Source organism: Acartia tonsa, chromosome 12 (genome assembly GCF_053477335.1).
Source record: "Acartia tonsa isolate MP-2025a chromosome 12, ASM5347733v1, whole genome shotgun sequence".
NCBI lineage: Eukaryota > Metazoa > Arthropoda > Copepoda > Calanoida > Acartiidae > Acartia > Acartia tonsa.
In genome coordinates this window covers 46,504,357-46,526,879 of record NC_137271.1, presented here as the reverse complement: position 1 = coordinate 46,526,879, position 22,523 = coordinate 46,504,357, and the positions used below count along the sequence as shown (strand labels likewise).

The window sequence follows — 22,523 nt, the reverse complement described above, 5'->3', positions numbered from 1 at the left end:
ATAGATATATGATATGACTGTGTATAAAATATCAAAGGCATACATCTTAATATTGGTCCACTATAATAACTATTCTTACATCCATGTATAGATATATGATATGACTGTGTATAAAATATCAAAGGCATACATCTTAACATTGGTCCACTATAATAACTATTCTTACATCCATGTATAGATATATGATATGACTGTGTATAAAATATCAAAGGCATACATCTTAATATTGGTCCACTATAATAACTATTCTTACATCCATGTATAGATATATGATATGACTGTGTATAAAATATCAAAGGCATACATCTTAACATTGGTCCACTGCACAAACAAATACAAACAAGGATAAACATATTTATGACAAGGAAACCCATTCAAGTTCACACAGAAGAGAAGATGTTATATAAGGCAGGGATCTAATGGGATAAGACAATGACAGATAAATTGATGTACATTTCCAATAATGATACACAAAATTACTCCTTCTTTAGATTACAATTAGAGATTGTAACGCTTGGACACTTGCATTAATCAAGCAACCAATCACAATTCAGTAAAAGTACAAAGTTGTTAAGCAACATTATTGGAAAACTTTGTGGACTAGTGTAATAAACAGCCCAATGTCCCCTCCTTCCCTGTTGTATATAAGGTCAATATTTGGCCTTAATCTAGACCTTAATCTGAAGAATATATTCTTATTGGGAATATGCTTTAAAGTGAAAATTTGACTATAAACTCATTTTATAATCTAAAATTACTAAACATTTTATCTAAAGCAAAGCTGAAAAGTATGATGATTTTCTTAGTGATGGAACAATGAATGATAAATTAATGTACCCCCATTTATGAAAAACAATGGTTCCCCCATTGACATTATTATTATTGGGTAAAGAGTTTGGAAAAAATTCATTGAAACACCCCAAGTTTTAAAGCTATCAAATGGTAGAACACGTTTTTAAACTTTGAGAGGCAACAACATAAACATTCCAATACTAGACAGTAAAACAGACAGACTTGCTACTACTTTGTATAAAAAAATTGGAAGGTAGGGGACTTTGGGCTGTTATTACACTAGTCCCCAAAGTTTTATAATAAAGTTTTCTTATTCGTTGGCTTAGCTTTAGGGAATTTTCTTGAATTTTAATTTTTTTCTTCAGAAAGTTGAGTGTCCAAACGTTTCAACCACTAATTGTTGTTATAGGGGATTTTTGGTGTATTTTTATTGGCCGTTGTCTTATCCCTTTAGATCCCTGATAAAAAAGATGAATAAATAAAAGCCAATAAAATCCAGACTCCAATAATATATATGGTGCATTATTTGCCAAATGTACCACTTTTCTGCACTACCTCTCCGATTTTGTTAATACTCTTTATTTTGGTCCGTTGGGTGATTCAAGGATGCTGGATGGCCAAAAAAAAGTTTCAGAGTCCCTGGATGTCTAGATATCTAGCTATCTATGAAGGTAGGTAACAAAAATTTAAAAAACACCCATTTTTTCACAATTTTAAAAATTAATTTTTTCATCAATCTTACATCCAACCTATACATTTTATACACCAAAATGATCGTTTATTCATGTAAAAAGCGCACATAATGCTATTTTGGCCAAAACTCTAATTTTACAGGGTGTCCAACAAAAAGTGTATTTTGGATATCTAGCGTAATACCCAAAATACCTGTCCGAAAAAAATCATTTTTTTTGGCTTAAATCCTGTGTTTTATCTGTGGGCATATGTGGTATATAATGGTTCGGAGGACCCGGGACTATAAGGTTGTCAAATTTCATTTTGGAACACCCTGTAAATGTGATTTTTGTGTCTATAGAGCTAAAACTTGGTCCAAATTGGCTATTTTTTTCAAATTACTCTAATATGTGTCTTAGTATGTTTGGCCATAGTGTTTTCTGACCAGATCAATATTTTCCTATTTTTTGGACACCCTGTATTTTTAAAAAAAGAGAAAAAATTTTTTTGTATTTTTTTAAATTTTTTTTTCTATTTTTAAGTTACTTAAAACTGTCATATAGATACAGATTTTGACTAATAACAATAATATTTGTCTATTTTACAAATGTTTACACTTTTGGGACACCCTGTGCATGTTTTTAAAAAATGATGGTTTTTGCCCATTTTTGGGAGGAAGGAGTCGTTTTAAGGCCATAGACTATTTCTTCATTTTTGTAGAACTTTTTAAGATACATCATTTGTTATTTATGCAGAAAGCGCAAAAACCAAACCGTTTTGCCGTTATCCACTGCCAAAGGCGGAATTTTTTACGTTTGTTGCCGTTCCTGAGGATTTAATGCGCATTTTAGGTAGGAAGACGTTGATTTTTCAAGATTACTCTGAAATACTTTTATTTAGGAAATTTAATTTTCTAAAATTCATATTAAGTCAAATTTTTTGTGCAGCTAACCGTTTTTCGTCGAGATGGATTTCAATTGTTAAAACAAGAAAATGAAGTGTATATAATATAAATAATTGCTATAACATAAGTAATAAAAGAAACATAAACCATGTGCATTTGAAATTCCTTTTGACAAAAATTGGTTGGATATACAAAAATTTTTACTTCACATGAAATTTAGTAAAATAAAATGGTTAAATAAAAGTATTTCACAGTTATCTTGAAAAATCAACGTCTTCCTACCTAAAATGCGCATTAAATCCTCGGGAACAGCAAAATACGTAAAAAATTCCGCCTTTGGCAGTGAATAACGGCAAAACGGTTTGGTTTTTGCGCTTTCTGCATAAATAACAAATGATGTATCTTAAAAAGTTCTATAAAAATGAAGGAATAGTCTATGGCCTTAAAACGACTCCTTCCTCCCAAAAATGGGCAAAAACCATCATTTTTCAAAAACATGCACAGGGTGTCCCAAAAGTGTAAAAATTTGTAAAATAGGCAAATATTATTGTTATTAGTCAAAATCTGTATCTATATGACAGTTTTAAGTATCTTAAAAATAGAAAAAAAATTTAGAAAAAAACAAAAAAAAATTTTCTCTTTTTTTGAAAATACAGGGTGTCCAAAAAATAGGAAAATATTGATCTGGTCAGAAAACACTATGGCCAAACATACTAAGACAAATATTAGAGTAATTTGAAAAAAAATAGCCAATTTGGACCAAGTTTTAGCTCTAGAGACACAAAAATAACATTTTTAGGGTGTTCCAAAATGAAATTTGACAACCTTTTAGTCCCGGGTCCTCCGAACCGTTATATACCACATATGCCCACAGATAAAACACAGGATTTAAGCCAAAAAAATGATTTTTTTCGGACAGGTATTTTGGGTATTACGCTAGATATCCAAAATACACTTTTTGTTAGACACCCTGTAAAATTAGAGTTTTGGCCAAAAGAGCATTATGTCTGCTTTTTACATGAATAAACGATCATTTTGGTGTATAAAATGTATAGGTTGGATGTAAGATTGATGAAAAAATTAATTTTTAAAATTGTAAAAAAAATGGGTGTTTTTTAAATTTTTGTTACCTACCTTCATAGATAGCTAGATATCTAGACATCCAGGGACTCTGAAACTTTTTTTTGGCTATCCAGCATCCTTGAATCACCCAACGGACCAAAATATAGAGTATTAACAAAATCGGAGAGGTAGTGCAGAAAAGTGGTACATTTGGCAAATAATGCACCATATATATATATATACTTGTTGATTTAGCACTAAATATTAGATTCTCAGAGTGAAGCTTCTATACTTTTAATATTTTCTCTTTGTTATTTCAAGCAGGGATCTAAAGGGAAAACACAATGGCCAATAAATTGATATATTCCCCAATGATGATGCACAAATTTCCCCTTCTGTAGATTACAATTAGTGATTAAAACGTTTGGCCAGTCAAATTAATGAACCAACCAATCAAAATTTTCTCTCTCTGTTCTTCACTCCTTTATTGAACAACCCTCGTTTTTAGGTTTTATTTGAAACTTGAAACAGCTGTAATTTTCTTTTTTGATGGTCTTTTTTTCCAAAGTATTTCACTTTTATCAACTTTAGTTGTCCTTTTTTTTATTAAAAAAGCTTTCCATATTTATTTAATACTTAGATTAAATTTCCAAAAAAATGACAATATATTAATATTAAATATTATAATATATTTATATCTAGCATAGAAAGTAATCTAAAGGGATAAGACAATGGCCGATAAATTAAGGTACATTGTACACTTCACTATTGATGATTCTCCTTACAATTACAATTGGTGGTTGAAACGTTTGTACACTCAACTTTATGAACCAAAAATCAAATTTCAATAAAAGTCCCAACGGTTGTTTTAACGACGAATAAGAAAACATTATTATAAGACTTTTGGGACTACGTTTAACCACTAATTTTAACCTACACAAGGGGTAATTTTGTGTATCATCATTGGGAATGTACAACAATTTATTGGCCATTGTCTTAACCCTGTAGATCCCTGGGAAATAAAAGCAGTACTCTGTAATGTTTGGTTGTATGCAATTTAAACTTAACAACTTGTTATATTGCTTCTGTCAGTTTGTCAATTCTTGGGCATTCTTCTATCTATCTATCTATCTATCTATCTATCTATCTATCTATCTATCTATCTATCTATCTATCTATCTATCTATCTATCTATCTATCTATCTATCTATATATCTATCTATCTATCTATCTATCTATCTATCTATCTATCTATCTATCTATCTATCTATCTATCTATCTATCTATCTATCTATATATCTATCTATCTATCTATCTATCTATCTATCTATCTATCTATCTATCTATCTATCTATCTATCTATCTATCTATCTATCCTAACCTGCAGTGGAACATCCCCAAATCTATCCCCCTGAAGCCTGGGGGGTGAGGCACACCGTGGCTGCTCATTCATGGGAATATTCTGCTCCGTCAACCAATCTGAAAAAAAAGAAAATATGGCTTTAAATTGATAAAACGATGCTACAATTTCAAAATTTCTACAATAAGTAGAGGCATGCATTGGCCCTTAAACAGGGATTTTTTTTATCAAGAACAGTTAGGTTTTTTATTAAAGATCATATCAACAAAGTAATGGTTGTTATATTTGTTATAAATTTATCTATAGATTTATTTATTCATCTATCTATACATCTATTATCTAGACATTTATCAAAAAATATTTCCATCTATACAACTATCAATTAATACATCTATCTTATTCTTCATATCAACTCATTTATCTATCTATCTTTCGTCCATTTATCAATGTCTTTATCTTTCTATTTATCTATCAATCTGTATATCTATCTAACCATCAATCTTTTTATTACAAACCTATTTAACTTTATATACATTTGTCTATTTTTGTATTTATCATACCATCAATCTTTTTATCTATCTATTCATCCATCTATTCATTTATCCATATTATCTACCTATATACAAGTCTATTTATCTATCAGTTTATCCATCAATCTCTTTTTTTCTTGAAAAGTCAGGAAGAAAATTTTGCAGCTTTTTTTAATGCAAAAATGTATTTTTTTTTCTTCCTGACAGGTGACTGACATCAAATATCCAGAGACTTTAGGGATAGGGCACCTGGTGAAAAAAGAAAAATCATGACCGTGCGAATCTGGTCGTCGTCTGGTAGGTGATGGGTTCGAATCTTGGCTTAACACCACGTCATAAATGAAGACATCAAATATTGTTCCTACTGCTGCATTAGAATAGAAGGAATGCATTGGCCAAAAACAGACGTAAATCATTACAATGTATAGTTACAAAGAGTAGGTTGTCTGATGGGTGTTAGAAATTCTGCCCCCCTAAGTTATCCTAGGTTGTTGGACCTGACGTTAGGGTGACGAGAAGTCGACCCCCATTATCAGTTTTAGGTTTAAAAAGGTTCTCTTCGTAGGTTCGTGGTACCCTTTCCCAATATAGTTTTAATCCTTCCAGGTATCTTTTTCTATTATACTATCCATCTATCTATCTATCCATATTTATCTATTCACATACATATATATCCATCTATTTTATCTATCCCTCTATAAATATCTATCTATCTATGTCTTTATCTGACATTATTTGACAGTTGCTCAACTTATAACTACAAGCTCACTATGCATATTTACCCCAGGGATCTTAAGGGATAGGACAATAGACAATAAATTGATCTACATTCCTTATTAAGATAAACAAAATAACCCCTTCTGAGTATAAAGATATCATAACTACAAGCTCACTATGCATATTTACCCAGGGATCTCAAGGGATAAGACAATGGACAATAAATTTTCTGTACATCCCAAATTAGAATATACAAAATTACCCCTTCTGAATATCAAGATCATTTAAATTTGACAATGCTAGTTAATACCAAACAATTTAATAAATATTACAGGGATCTAAAGGGATAAGACAATGGTCGATAAATTCATGTTCATCCACAATGATGATACACAAAATTACCCCTACTGTAGATTACAATTAGTGGTTGAAACTTTTGGAAACTGAATTCAATGAACCAACCAATAAAAATTTATTATAATTCCCAAGGTTGTTAGGCCAAAGTATAAGAAAACATTATCATAAGACTTAGGAAACTTGTGTAATAAACAACCCAATGATCCCTCACTCCCTGGAAATTTCCTTTTGACTTTGATTAGTATAGAATACTTTTCTTTCCTTTTTTCAAGAATCTTGCTTAGTCATTTTTCAACATTTTTAGCAGCGAAGCTACTCTATAATTCATTTTGTCTGTCGGTCAGTCCGTTATGCTATGGGGGGAATAAGATTTTTATATGTGCATCTAGTCTAAACATTGACTGTGGGTACTTTTAGTTTTGTTCCAAACAAGTAGTGTTCAACCAATAATCTTAATGTAGACAAGGGGTAATTTTATTTATCATCATGGGGGATGTACTTAACTTAATTGTCTATTTCCCTAAGCCTAAAGATCCCAGAAAGAATATGTTAATAGACTTTGGTATTATATCCATCTATCTATCTACATCTTTGAATCCAATAATATATCCATTAGTTAATCAATTCATATATCTATCTATCCAACAATCCATAAAACTATCCGTCCATCTATTTATCATCTATCTATCCATCCATCTATCATCAAATATATCAACGAATCTTTATCTATCCATCCATCCATATATACATCTCATATTTAATTCCTATTTATAAAAATCAGGGATCTAAAGGGATAAGACAGTGGCCGGTAAATTGATGGGCATCCCAAACTGGGATACAAAACATTGCCCCTACTACAGATTACAATTATTGGTTGAAACGTTTGAACACTTAACTCACCCAAAGCTGTTCAGCCAAAGAATAAGAAAACATTATATTAAAACATTGGGGACTCTCATCCCTTCCTGTTTGAATCCTGTATATAAAAATGCAGCCGTGTCATTCAAAAGGTAAAACTTTGTGTATTTTATTAAACCATGTTGAAAGTTCACATTTATTTCCTGTTTAACTTTTATGTGTTTTGTAAAAGCAAAGCTTCTCTATAATATGAATATTAAAAAGTTTTACGTCCGTTTTACTTTTGTTTGGCTTATTAATTTTTAATAACTTAGGCAGGGGTATAATACAAAGAGGTAGGGGACATTATACTGTTTTTTACACTAGTCTCCAAAGTCTCATTCTTATTAGATGGCTTAACAACCTTGCGTACTTTAATTGAGTTTATTGATTTTATTGAGTCTCCAAACGTTTCAACCTCTTGAATGGGTACTTTTGTGTATCATCATTGGGGATATAGATCAATTTATCGGCCATTGTCTTATACCTGTAGATCTCTTTAGACAAAATATCTAATGAAAATTTATACCCCAAACAAAGTTAAAAATTGACATTTTACTTTTTAAAAACTTATTCAACAACCCAATCTTTTAATACTTTAGTTAAGCTTCCTTTTATGGATGTTATCATAATTGTTGTATGAAAACTTTTTGGCTTTAGATAAATTCTGTAAAGTGTTAAGTTTTCATATAGAAATAGATATTGAAATAGAAAGTAAAAGAAGAATTAAAAGTTAAGAAAGCTTATTTTTAAGGAAGGGATATGTTATTGGAAAATATATTTTTTTTACTTAAAGTCTAATGAATACAGAGGGGGAGGGAACATTGTGATGTTTATTAAACTAGTCCCCAAAGTTCACAATAACGCTTTCTTATTCCTTATTCCCTTTAAATCCCTGAATGGTTAAGTCATAAATAAGCAAGGACTTACATACAATTAGGTAAACTCGAGTTATAGAGTAGACGCGCTGTAAATAATATTGTTAAAATAAGCCCCCTCCTATAGTGCAGTGTTAAGGTTAAATCCATTTATTATTACTTGGATGTTGCACCAGATTTTATGTCCTCTAGTTAAGTGATACTCGCAGCTGGCTAAAATAACAATACCCCCTATTTTACCCTTTCCCCCTTTCTCCTACGGGATAAACAAACTGACCAATTAAGGAGGTCCATATTTGCAGCATAAATTGACAAGTTTTCGCACTGTCAATATATCCATGTATTCTATACCCATTGAAGGTTATACGCAGGGGCTGCTATTCAGCCAATTAATTCCATTTGAAATTGCGGCAAAATTTAATATTTTGTTGGGGTAAAGTTGGCGTATAAGTTTTTTTTTCTTCATGTAACTGAAGAGAAATGGGTAAGAAGGGGGATAATAAGGAGAAAGGGGTTGTGGGAAAATTTTCCTTTAGAATTGTTTGTCAGAATCACATTCCATTTTCCCTGGTTATAAGGAAATAAGCAGGGAGAATAGATATAGTATATCTAGATAATCCATCTGATCCCATTTTTCGTCAAACTGAAAAGGGGATTTTTTTTGCAGACAAAAACCGTTGGTTAAATTTTGTTATATACGAAATACAGTCGACGGAATTTGAGACGAATTTTTGATATAATCCTTTAGAAAGCTGATCTTATTTTAAAATTTTATAACTAACTTATTATGTTTTGTTACATGCTTTACATTATACTAGGAAAGAAATTATTCCTTGAGCTTCCTTGGAGTGTGCAGGAATTAAATTGCAAAAGTTAAATTTAATTTCTGTTGCAATAAGCTCTGCTTCGATGGATACAGACAAACTTTTCTTATTTCTTCATACATTTTCTATCAACTAAAGCGGATGAGCTGCTATCATATTTATGGAGAGGAGCAGTTGATAGCTGATAAATTAATGTACATCCCCAATGATGATACACAAAACTATCCTTTCTGTAGATTACAATTAGTATTTGAAACATTTGGACACTCAACTCAATAAGATTCCTCAAAGTTGTTAGGTCAACGAATAAGAAAACTGTATTACTAGTGTAATAAACAGCCCTATGTCCCCCTCCTCCCTGCTAAAGTATATAAAAGTAGATAGAAGGTGTAGACATCCCAGGTTCATTCCTTTAGGAATGTTACAGATTATTTTCACAGTGGTGGATCATTGGAATTATTAATATTCCAGTATGGCTTCAAAACCGGTTCTCAGCCATAATAAAAAAATAATGTACAACATCGTATGACAGACAGTTTTCTACGAATATCAAAATAAAAATCATAAAATTAATAGCAGTTTTGTTAGACCAGGCTTTTGGCCCCCCCTAGTAATTTAAGAATGAAGTACGTGAGGGAAGGGACATCGGACAGTAAATTATGCTATCAACCCAAGGTTTTATAAACACATTCTCTCATTCATTGGCCTAAACTCTTATGGTTATTTTAATGTTATTTTAATCTCTTAGTGCCCATTTATTTTCAACTTATAATTTTGATCTAAAGATAGGATTATTTTGTTGTTTATCATCACTGGGGATAGAGATGCAATTGTTTTTTTTTTCAGGCATCTATTAAAGGGATAAGATAATAGCCAATAAATTCATTTGCATTCCCAATGATGATACACAAAATTACCCCAACTGTAGTTTACTATTGAAGGTTGAAACGTTTCAACACCCAACTTAATGAACTGACTTATCAAAATTTATTAAAAGTACCCAAAGTTGTTAAGCCAACCAAAGAGAAAAGGTTATTATAAAACTTTGGGGACTAATGTAATAAAGAGGCATGTAGATGCAATTATTTTTTCCCACTGTATAGGAAAAGCAGGCAATGAGATGTGCCAAGGGGTAAAAACTTGAGAAAATGAGATAAAGGAAATACAGGGAGGGAGGGGACATTGGGCTGTTTATTACACTAGTCCCCAATATTTCATGATAACGTTTTTTATTCGTTGGCTTATCCACTTTGTGGACGCTTATTGAAGTTTGGTTGGTTCATTAATTTCAGTGACCAAACGTTTCAACCACTAATTGTAATCTACAGTAAAGACAAATTTATGTATCATCTTTTGGGATGTATATATATTTATCGGCCATTGTCTTATCCCTTTAGAGTCCTGGATAAAGGTAATGAGCTGGAATAAAAAGGAAAATAACGCTGAAATCGCTTTACAACCCTTTCTTTCTCCTATTTCTTTTATCAATGGTGATAAACAAAATGACCACTTCTGCAGGTAAAACTATTGGTTAAAAAGTTTGAACACCATTAGTGTGTACCAACCAATAAAGCTTTGATAAAAGCAGGGGTAGCTATTCTAAAAATCAATTCTACGATAAACCACGAAACCTTTTAAAGTATGGTGGAAGAATATTTTGTTTTTTTCATGTAACTGAAGATGGGTGGGTAAGAAGGAGATGAAGGGGAAGGAGGTTGTGGGTAAATTTTCCTTTAGAATTGTTTGTCAGAATATCTTTCCCTATTCCCCGCATAAAAGTAACCAAAGTTCTCTAATCAAGGAACATTGGTTACGAGTATGATTTACACACTATTGTCCCCAACCTCCCTGTGTAAATGAGATAAAGGAAAAGTGTTAGATGAAAGTTACTTTATTTCATACTGAGAAATATATTATATATGTATATATATAAACAAGGATAACAACATGCTTAAAAGTGAAAAACAGCACATTTAAAATTACATATTTACAATGCAATCAGGGATTTAAAGGGATAAGACAATAACCGATAAATTCATGTACATCTCCAATGATGAAGCACAAGACTACCCATTTTATAGATTACAATTAATGTCACTCAACTTAATGAACAAACTGATCAAAATATAAAAAAATCCCCAAAATTGTTAATCAAATTAATAAGACGTCATAATAAAACTTGGGGACTAGTGTAATAAACAACCCAATGTCCCCTTCCTCCCTGCCCTAGGGGCCTCTAGGGGCGTAGACAGTACTTAAGTATAAAAAAATAAAATAAATAGTAAAAAGCAAAAGCTATAAAATTGCAAATGGATAGAAAGATATGAAAATAAAATTCAGGGATCTTAATGGATAAGACAATGGATGATTAATTAATATATTTCCTCACTACATCTCTAGATCAAAACTAGTGGTTGATAAGTATTGACACTACTAATTTGGGAGCCAACCAATCAAAATTTAATAAAAGTATCCAAAGTCTTTGACCAACAAGACTTTGGGAACAAGTGTAATTTTTTATTCCAATGTCCTCTCCCTCCCAGATAAAATTGGTTAGTTGTCATATCCTTCTGGAAAATAAATTGTTGCAGGTTTTTGAGGTGAGATAACAAACCATGGAGGGAGGGGACATTGGGCTGTTTATTACACTAGTCCCCAAAGTTTTACAATAATATTTTCTAATTCTTTGGCTTAACAACTTCGGGGACTTTTTTATTGGTTCATTTATGAAGTTTAGTATCTTAAAGTTTCAATCACTAATTGTAATCTACAAAAGAGGTAATTTTTTGTATCATCATTGGGGATACACATCAATTTATCGGTCATTGTCTTATCCCTTTAGATCCCTTTAAATGTACATTGCTTTATCTTGCGATGAAGTAATTGTGCATCATCCTATTATATAAAGAAGTAGGCTTTTTGTCTGCAGCGAAGGATCTCTCTAACCGCTGAACCGATATGGTTCTCCTTTACAATATACCTTCTCATAGGTCTTTTTGGTGGAGGGTACCACCATCCTCCAAAGAGAAATCGCCCAAAGAAATTTTTTAAATATTCTTATAAGATTGTTTGTAAAACGATTCTATGTATGATTTTTCAGTATGGCTCAGAACCGGTTCTAATCCAGCGGAAGAAAGCTAGATGAATACACACAAGACAAATTTTAATTAGATTAGAAAAACCTTGAAAGGTTAAAAGTTAAACAAGGATGATAACATCCATTAGAAGTCCCGCTTTTAATAAATAAATTTGCTAGTCAATAGGTCCAAACTATAAGCATATGGCGATTTTCCTAGGGATCTAAAGGGATAAGATAATAACCAATACATCTCTAATGATGATAAACAAAATTACCATTTCTTTAGATTACAATTAGTGGTTAAAATGTTTGGACACTCAACTTCATGAACCAATCAAAAAAAATGCAACATAAGTCCCCAAAGTTCTTGAGCAAACGAATAAGAAAGACTTTGGGGACTAGTGGAATAAATAGCCAAATGCAAATAAAGTTTACGTTTTTAACAAACTTGGTATAACTAAAAAAGGGAAAAGTACAACAAACAAAAAAGTACAACAAACAAACAGACTGATACAAGTATATTAAAGAGTAGCTTCTAAAAATATTAGTGTTGAAAAAAAGCTTTTAAAAGTTTGTAGCGAAAGCTAACTAAATTTATTAAACTTTAGCAGTGTTTTCTTATCTTAACCAAAAATTAAATATAATAAGTTATAGCCAAAATATACTATCTTAATAATAACTGAACTTATTGAATTCTCCTTTTAAAGTAGGCTTTACATGTGTCCCGGGATTGTTTAAGGCTATCTTATCCGCAGTTTTAAGTAATGTAACGGTTTTAGACTATTTTAATCTTAAATTGGAGCCCCTTGATGACAGGGGCGTAGTCACTAGTTCATATAAATTAATCTATGTATTTAATTATCTATCCATAGTCTTATCTAACTATCTATCCATCTATTATACAAAGTAGAATGATGTCTTCCTGTCCGTCCATCCATTCCATCGTCTCACACGTTTATCCGTTCTCCCTGTCATAATATCCATGGATATTTTACTTCCATTCCATACAAATATTTTTTTTATATTCTTTTAATAAAGTAATAGAATGTCTATTTGTTTGTTTGTCTGTTTGTTTGTACCAAAGGATCTCGCAAACCGTTGAACCGTCATGGTTCTCCTTGCTCATAGTTTCTCATAGTTCACGGGAAGGTTTATAACTATTTTGAGTCCTCTAAGGGCGTAGCCGCTAGGTTTTAATAAACTATTTATTATTTTAAAAAACTTACTTATAAGAGGTCTAATTGTACAGTCGCATTGCAATGGGTTATCATGAAGGGTTAGCGAATGGACTGACTGACGGACAGCCAAAGTGAATTATAGAGTGGCTTCGCTACTATTTAAAACTTACTTATAAGAGGTCTAATAGTGCAGTCGCATTGCCATGGGTTATCATGGAGGGTCAGCGAATGGAGCCCGTTCAAGTTTGTCAGCAACTTCTGAAAAATTAACAAAAATATCAGTGTTTATGTGTGATTATTTCTGTCTGTAACGAAGGATATCGCTAACCGATTAACGGATTTGGTTCTCATTTACAAAGTAGCTTCACAAAGGTTCTGGGAAGGATAATAACAATTTAGGGGGGAGGGACCAGGGTACATATGGAAATCTAAACTATAAATTGTTTTGTCCTTGTGTCTGCCGTTCATACAAAAAAAGATATTTATTTAAAGTTTTGCATATTCCTTTTTTGGAACTAAGAACTGAAAAACTGCGCTTCCATGATTTTCTTTGCTACTTTTGGATGTTGTCATCCTGTTTTACTAAAAAAAGGATGACATGAAGGTGTTTCCAAAATCTTACCTCCCTGCTATATAAATCTTCCTGCAAAATTTGAAATCGGTAGGACAAATCTACCATGTCTAAATTAACTAAAAGAGCTAACTGTTCCGTACTGACGAACCAACCCTAATCATAGAAAAGGTTCGCTATTAAAAAGGGTAGCTACGCTACAGATTTAAACGTACATACCTCCTTAACTTCTATTAGCTTGTTATTGTGTAGATACAGTCTATGAAGATGTTTGCTGTTTGTAAAACCTCGAGAATTTATTCTCCGAATCTGACACCCTAAAAGTATTGTATAATTATTGGATGATGTTTTATTATTATTGGAAGATTTTTTGAGTTATTGAAAGATTTTTTTTGGAATCATTTAAAGATCTTTCTTAATTATTGGAAGTTTTTTTTACATATCAGAAGAATGCTTAAAATTATTGGAAGATTTCTAAATTATTGGAAGATCTTTTAAAATACTGAAAGATTTTGGTAATTAATAGAAGATATTTTGGAATAATTGGAAGAAATATTGTTATACAAAGAGATGTCTTACCTGATAAGTCTAAAGACTCTAGCTGAGGAATCATATCAAACGCCAAATTTTCTACCCTAAAAAATAAATGTTTGAGTATCGCTGTTACAATAGATATATTGTTACTTGGATGTTGCAATAGATTTTTATTTTCTCATTTTCATAAAGAAATATTCTCAACTGGCTAAAATAATGATAACCCCAATCCACCTCGCTCTTACTGGATGAATAAACTGAGCAATAAATGGGGTCTAAATTAGCAAGCTAAATTGACGACAAATTTTCCCCTGTCAATATATCTACGTATATCCTATATCCATTAAGAACTATTAGCAATACAATTAGAGGTATATACAAGTTAATTAAAGCATAGCTCCGCTTATATGATTATGAATAAATATATAATAATTTGGATGTTGCACCATATTTTTGCCTGGTCTAATGATATGGTACTTCCAGCTAGCTAAAATAAAAATACACCCCATTTACCCCATCCCCTCCCCCCAACTGGAGAAAAAAATGACGACCAATAAATGAGGACTTTAACTTTTTTACCTTTGAATAGGATTATTGTTCAGTGCCAGCTCCCGTAGAAATGGAATATCTAAATAAAAGATTAATAATTATTTTCAGAAAATAAATATTATTTGTTGCTTTTAATAGAAAAGCGAAGATCAAATGAAAAATAACTCTTGTAGAGTGTCAGAACATTAATTTGTAAGTCTTAATAAACAAAATTGTACATAAATTTGATGCTATATTGCAGAAATACAGAAGGACATACTTTCATTTTTAGGGTTTAATTATATAGATGATTCGCTTATGATATTGTACATCGTTGTCCTAACAAATATTATCCAAAAACTCAGAGATAATTATATCATACAAAAAATTTCAACAAAGTTTAAAATTAATATGTTCAATCGTTTCAACAACTATTTGAATTCTACAGGTAATTACAAGGGGTAATTTTGTGTATCATCTTTGGGGATGTACATCAATTAATCGGCCATTGTCTTATCCCTTTAGATCCCTGATAATACTAAAGTTAAAATTTTTAGCTAGTATAAATGAAAATGTAAAGTCATTAGAATATAAATATGATTATGTTAAAGCCAAAATGTTCTCATTTTAGACTTTTAGTCCTTGGTTCCAAGATTTTAAATATTGATTAACTAAAACTTTACTGAAATTTACACTTTTCCTTGGGAGTGTGAATTATACTGGTAACCAAAGTTTTGTAATCTTTTTTACTGTCTCAAGACTTTGGACACTTTTGGAATAAGACCAAATTGCTGCAAAATTGTGTCAAAAATTATCCATGTGACGTCATAAAAATAGGGATTATCCATCACTGTTTAAGGGGTTTACTTCCCCACTTCTCCTCTCAATTTGGTCTTTGTCACACTTTTGTTGAATTTTAATTGGTTATTTCCAAACTAGTAGTGTCAAAACTTTTATAGGGGTATTTTTGCTTATAATCATTGGGGATGTACAATAATTTATTGTCCATTGTCCTACACCTTGAAATCCCAGATAAAAAGAGTATTTGAAATATGTTTAAAAAACTATTTTACATTTAAAGATAAAACATAAAATTAAGTAAATTCATTGTATATGAACCATATGCAAAATATACATACATAACAGTAAACATTAAAATTTAAAGCCCGATTCTTAAAAAAAGATTGGTTACAAAAATGGAATTTTTGAAATGTTAATTAAACGTACTAAAAAGAAATCAAACAATGCAATGGGAAACCAATAGGAGGTCTAAAAACAAAGGCCGATAAGATAGTGTAAGTCCCCAATAATGATACACAAAATTACCCCTTTTGTAAGTTACAATTAGTTGTTGAAACGTTTCCTAAAATATTTAACAAAAATTTTTAAATATCGAACCTAAGATTATTCCCATTATTCCGTTCAAGCATTAAGAAGAGACTTAAAATCCAGGGATCTTAGCACGGGTAGATTGCTCATAATGTGCGCATTGAATTGAAATAGTTAAGTAGTAGGATGTTTGAAAGTATGTTTGTCTCAATTTTGACAATGAATTTAATTTTGGAGGGAAGATTTACATATGCTTTTTTAGAAGGTTATTTCAAGAGCTCTTAGATTAAAAAAAATAACAATTTACACAAGGGATAAGGAATGTTTTCCGGACAGGGGGGTATTTTACTCTAGGGAATAAATTGGCCCTCTCGCTTGGAGTAAAATTTTTTTATGAAGGGGGAGGGGGCGTAAACTTCTTTACCTCCCCCTCCTGAAAGTTCCTGAACTAGAAATTAAAAAAAATATTTGTATAAAAATTGGAAATTAAAATAATTTGTACTGTAAGATTTTTGTGTGTGAAGGGGGGGGGGGAGATAAAAAAGGGGATCAAAGGGATAAGGCAATTGTCGATAAATAATGATAAACAAATTTAATATAGATTACAAGTGATTGAAACGTTTGGACACTCAGCTTATTGAACCAACCAATCAAAGTTTGATAAAAGTCCCCAAAGTTGTTTAAGATAACGACACTTTAAAGCTTTGGGTACTAGTCTAATAAACAGCCCAATGTCTTCTCCCTCCACGGAATAAAAAGGAATTAAACACATTAACCCTTAACAATAAACGCACATTAAAACCAAATATTTCACAAGTAGCACAGCAATAACTAGATATTAATAATTTTAAAAACCTTATTTGTGCTATAAAGGTAAATAATGAAAGATAATTTTATGTAAACTACCAATTATGTTGGACAAAATTACCCTTTTTTACAAGTCGGGGTAGAAAATTTTACCTCTAAATGTGTTTTTTTATGACTCAATCAAGATATGATTAAAGTGTCTTACGTCTTTTTAGCCAACAAATAGGAGAACTTTGGGGACTCGAATAATTTACATTCCAATATCCCCTCCCTCCATTATTATTATCCATAAGTAGCGAAGCATTAAATATTAATTGAAAAACAAACAGACAAAATGAATTATAGAGAAGTTGATAAATGTGCAATAATGCATAGAAATCACGAAAACTTTTATGCATAACTGACAAACTGACGGACAAAGTAATTGATTCTTTTGATGCTGTTAATTACAGAGAATCTTCACCAAAAATTTCAGTCGTCTATCTTTAATGCCATTTGAGAAAATCGTATTTCCCCCATAGCGTAATGGATGGACTAACTGGCGTACAGACAAAAGGGAATTATAGAAAAGCTTCGCTTTTAAAAATATAGCAAATATACAAATAACAAATAACCACTTGAGGTCCACAAATATGAACATAAATTTGCTAATAATGTGAGTGTTTTCCACTTTATATATACCACGAATAGACAAAAAAAGATAGAAGGAGATTTTCTAAATAATAAATAAAATAGAGAGAATAACAAAAAAGTTATATAATCTTAGAAGTCATTCATAGATAGATAGATAGATAGATAGATAGATAGATAGATAGATAGATAGATAGATAGATAGATAGATATAGACAGATAGATAGAAAGATAGATAGACAGATAGATGAATAGATAGATACCTGAGAATGTGGGAGTTGGAATCGTGTTGAGTAGATTCCCAGAAAGATCCAACTCCACCAAATTTGTCAACCCACGGAAAGCCGTTGGATCTATTTGACCTAAAAATTGATAAGTTTTTACTAAAAGTTTAAAACAGAGAATTGAAATTATTAAATTGGACATTATTTAAATATAGTTACGCTAGTATACTTATAATAGTTATTTATAGACAGGTTTCTGCGGATATTAAAATAAAAAATTATCAGATTAAAACCAGTTTTGTAATTCTAATACTCGTCAAAAATTGTTTGTAATACATGATTTTTCCGTATGTGAAGCGTTCCTATAAAGGAAAACTAAATTTGATCAGCAGTTATTGAAATTTTAAGCTTCAGACAAAATTAACTTAGCTATTTTATACTAGAGTTGGCTCAATATAACTATATCGCTATTGGCTAGTTTTCTATAAGTACATATCTATTTATCTATTTCTCAATAAATCAATTTTACTCCCCCCCAATTACTATCTAAAAGAAAGAAGTAAATATTTATTAATTGAAATGATTTTAAAAAGATTTTTTCAATTTTATTTTTTTTTGCACATTACCATCAATATGATTAAAATTTTAGTTTTAATATTTTAACACAAAGGAAGTGTCGCCACAATCGAATTCTTTTAAAATACAGTTTTCTTAGATTTACTCTATTATGAACGTATATTTTTTATTTATGAAAAAAGGATTTAATATTTCAATGTAATTCAAATATCTACATGAAGTGAAAAACTTAATTCATTCCATAAACAAATAGAATAAAGGTCTTATCGCTTTGGTCAATGAGAGTTTAATGAGGATTATTGGAGCACTATGAGTTTTAAACACTTTACCATTGGAAGACTCGAGCTCATTTATAGACGTTTATTTCCTATATAGATCTGTCATGGATCTTGATGTAATAAAGCAGGCTGTTTTGTAAATGTTAAAAATTGGAAGATTTCATTAAATAAAAGTAATCGCAAATATACTTAGTAAATAATAGGATTAATTAATTGAATTTTAGTCAGTTAGACCTAAGTAAAGCATTTAATAATAAATTCATCTTTTAAAATACATTTAATTCCCTCTCTTACTCAAGGATCTTAAGAGATAAGGAAATAGCCAATAGTTTGATTACAGCCCCAATGATAATAAACTAAAAGATTACTTCTTTAGATTATTGGTTAAAAAGTTTCTACACATAAACTTTGGAATCAACCAATAAATATTCAAACTTCAAAAACTTCAGGGTATTTATAAGTCCAATTTTCCTTCCCTTCCCCCCTTTCAGATATTTTAAATGTATAAAATTCCACATGTAATTGCTCTATTTATAACAAACATAATTTTATTATTTTCCTTCAAAATGCAACTCCTTTTCTGAGCAAATCATCACTAGAGTGGCGGCCACAAAATTATGAAATCCACAGGGATCTAAAGGGATATGACAATGGCCGTTAAATTTATATAACCCCCAATAATGATACACAAAATTACTCTTTCTGTAGACTACAATTAGTGGTTGAAATGTTTGGACACTCAACTTAATAAACCAACAAATCAAAATTAGACAAAAGTCCCCAAAGATGTCAAGCCAACGAATAAGAAAACTTTGGGAACTAGTGCAAAAACAGCCCAATATCCCCTACCTCCGTGGAAATCCCCCCGCTCTCAATGCATATGCATATTTTATCACCCATTTTCACAAAACAGCGGTAAAGGAATAGTTAAATTGTTTTACATCCCTAATGCTGATACATAAAGTTACCCCTTCTCTAGATAAATTCTGAAATTATGTCCAAAACAAACATTTGTAGGTTTTCGAATATTTATTGCCTTAAAGAAGTGAATTTATAGAAGCAAAAATAGAAGGATCCATCCATAATAAGCGAAGCTCTTAAAAAGAAATAACGACTTTTGATACATTTATTCGGACATACGGACGGACGTAGAGTAGATCCTCTACCAAAATAATAGAAAATTCACAGAAAGTATTATTATTTTAAAAAGATTAAATCAAATTTACTAGGTATATTATTTGGTTATTAATGAACAAAATGTTTAAAAAACAAGGATGACAACATCCATAAAAGCGAAGCTCTGAAACGGTAGGACAAACGGACATTAACACCTGTATAATGTCAGAACTGAATAATCAGAATGCGAATGTATAAGAGTCAAAGCAAAATTCTAAGTAAATTATTTGAAAAACTGCTTGATACAGGATAATGATTATGGACATACTCACATTTTTAGGACTTGATTATAGAGTTGCTTCGCTTATAATATTGTACTTTGTTGTCCCAGGAATCAGTATACCAAAAATCAGACCAATCGGATAATTAGGTTACATACAAATTTGTTGTTAAAAATGTAAAAAAAATCAACATGTTTAAAATGGACGTACGGACATTCTGGTAATGATTATAGAGTTGCTACGCTTTTTAACTCGTACCTAACTATTACAGGAATCACCATGCAAAATTTGAAATCGATAGGACAATTCTAACATGCCTAAATTAACAAAAAAAAGCTATTTAAAAAAGTAAAAAAATCAACATGTTTAAAATGGACGTACGGACATTTTGGTAATGTTTATAGAGTTGCTACGCTTTCTAAATCGTACGTCACTACTAAAGGAATCACCATGCAAAATTTGAAATCGATAGGACAATTCTAACATGTCTAAATTAACGAAAAAAGCTATCCGTGACGGACGGACGGACGTACGGACGGACGTACGGACGGACGGACGTACGGACGGACGGACCGACCCTAATTATAGAAAAGCTTCGCTTTTAAAAACTACTAACCTATTTAAAGATCCTTTTATCTCATAATATTGCATATATGTATTATGTATTGTCATATATGCACATACATATATATATGAACCAGGAAGGTAGGGGACATTGGACTGTATAATATACTGGTATCCAAAGTTCTGTAAACATGTTTTCTTATTTAGTGGCTCAATATTGATTCTACAATCAGTTTAAAATCTTTTCCATCAATAACTTTTATCTTTGGAAGGGGTAACTTAATTTTAATAAATAGGGATGTATATCAATTTATCGTCCATTGTCTTATCCCTGAAGATTCCTGATTTATCCATAATATATGATGTATTATATAATATGCAAATAAATATAAATTTTATTTGTGGACCAAGGTTGAATTATCTTGCTGGGATCTAAAGGGATAAGACAATGGCCGATAGATTGATGTACATCCCCATTGATAAAACTTCATTATTCCTTCTGTAGATTACTATTAGTGGTGGAAACGCTTGAACACTTAACTTAATGAATAAATCAATAAAAATTCATTATTTACACTAGTCCCCAAAGTTTTATAATAATGTTTTATTATTTATTGGCTTATCAACCTTAGGGGGTTTTTATTAAGTTTTGATTGGTTGGTTCATTAAGTTGAGCGTTTGCTTAACAACTTTAGGGACTGTTATTGAATATAATTGGTTTAATAAGTTGAGTGTCCATACATTTCAACCACTAATTGTAATCCATCTAATGGGTAATTTTGTGTGTCATAATTGGGGAAGTGTATCAATTTATCGGCGATTGTCTTATCCCTTTAGATCCCTGACTTTTTATGCCCTAACCAACAAATCTTAGATCAGGTCTAAAACATCTAAAGCAAATGTTGGAATTCCAAGGTTTCAGTCTGACTTTGAATAATGGCCGCTCAATTTTGCACAGCCTACCCAGTGCAGAAATAAACATTTTTTGTGTCGATTGCAATTTTGAAATGTAAAACATGGAATAAAAGTTGTTTTGGGGTTATATGCATCGCATTCTAGAACAAGGATGACAACTAAATTACTAGCGAAGATAATATTAATTCTAAGCAATTTCAATACTATCTATGATTGGGCTGTTTATTACACTAGTCCCCAAAGTTTTATCATACCGTTTTCTTATTCGTTGGATTAACAATCTTGGAGACTTTTATTGAATTTTGGTTAGTGAGTTCATTTAGTTGAGTATCTAAACGTTTCAACCACTATTTATAATCTACAGAAGGGGTCTTATCCCATTAGATCCTTGATATAGAGAAGTTTTGCTCCTAAAATATGGTATGCTAAACTTGTTTATTTTTGTGTCCGTTTGTCTGAATGTATGCATGTGTGTGTGTGTGTGTGTGTGTTTGTATGTGTGGTGTGTGTGTGTGTGTGTTTGTGTGTATGTATTTGTGTGTGTGTGTGTTTTGTGCTTTATATATTGTGTTTATACCCGAATATAAAATATAAATGTTAGAACGGGGCAATTCTAATGAATTTTTAAATGATGATAAACAAAACTACCACTGCTATAGATTACAATTAGTGGTTGAAATGTTTGAACAAGCAACTTTATGAACAAACCATCAGTAAGTCCCTAAAGTTGTTGGACCAGCGAATAAGATTTAGTTATTATAAAACTTTGGGACGAGTGTAATAATCAGCTCAATGTCCCCTCCCTCCCTAATCATTTAAAGTATCAAATAATCGATCTATGTATTGAAATAGCTATCTAAAATTGCCCATCGTTTTATCTTTCTATCCATCAATCAATCAGTTTATATATCAATACGCTA

General features: G+C 31.1%; 1 protein-coding gene across 1 annotated transcript in view; it reads right to left on the bottom strand.

Annotated features, from left to right (window-relative positions):
* Positions 1 to 22,523, bottom strand: part of LOC145333381 (uncharacterized) — a 94,045-nt gene that overhangs the window by 57,995 nt on the left and 13,527 nt on the right. The window contains exons 4-9 of the mRNA XM_080178499.1: positions 17,913 to 18,011; positions 14,935 to 14,983; positions 14,401 to 14,456; positions 14,041 to 14,138; positions 13,421 to 13,508; positions 4,812 to 4,909 (exon numbers count right to left, since the gene is read on the bottom strand). Of these exons, the coding sequence (XP_080034625.1) occupies positions 4,812 to 4,909; positions 13,421 to 13,508; positions 14,041 to 14,138; positions 14,401 to 14,456; positions 14,935 to 14,983; positions 17,913 to 18,011 (488 nt within the window). The remainder of the gene's footprint in view (positions 1 to 4,811; positions 4,910 to 13,420; positions 13,509 to 14,040; positions 14,139 to 14,400; positions 14,457 to 14,934; positions 14,984 to 17,912; positions 18,012 to 22,523) is intronic.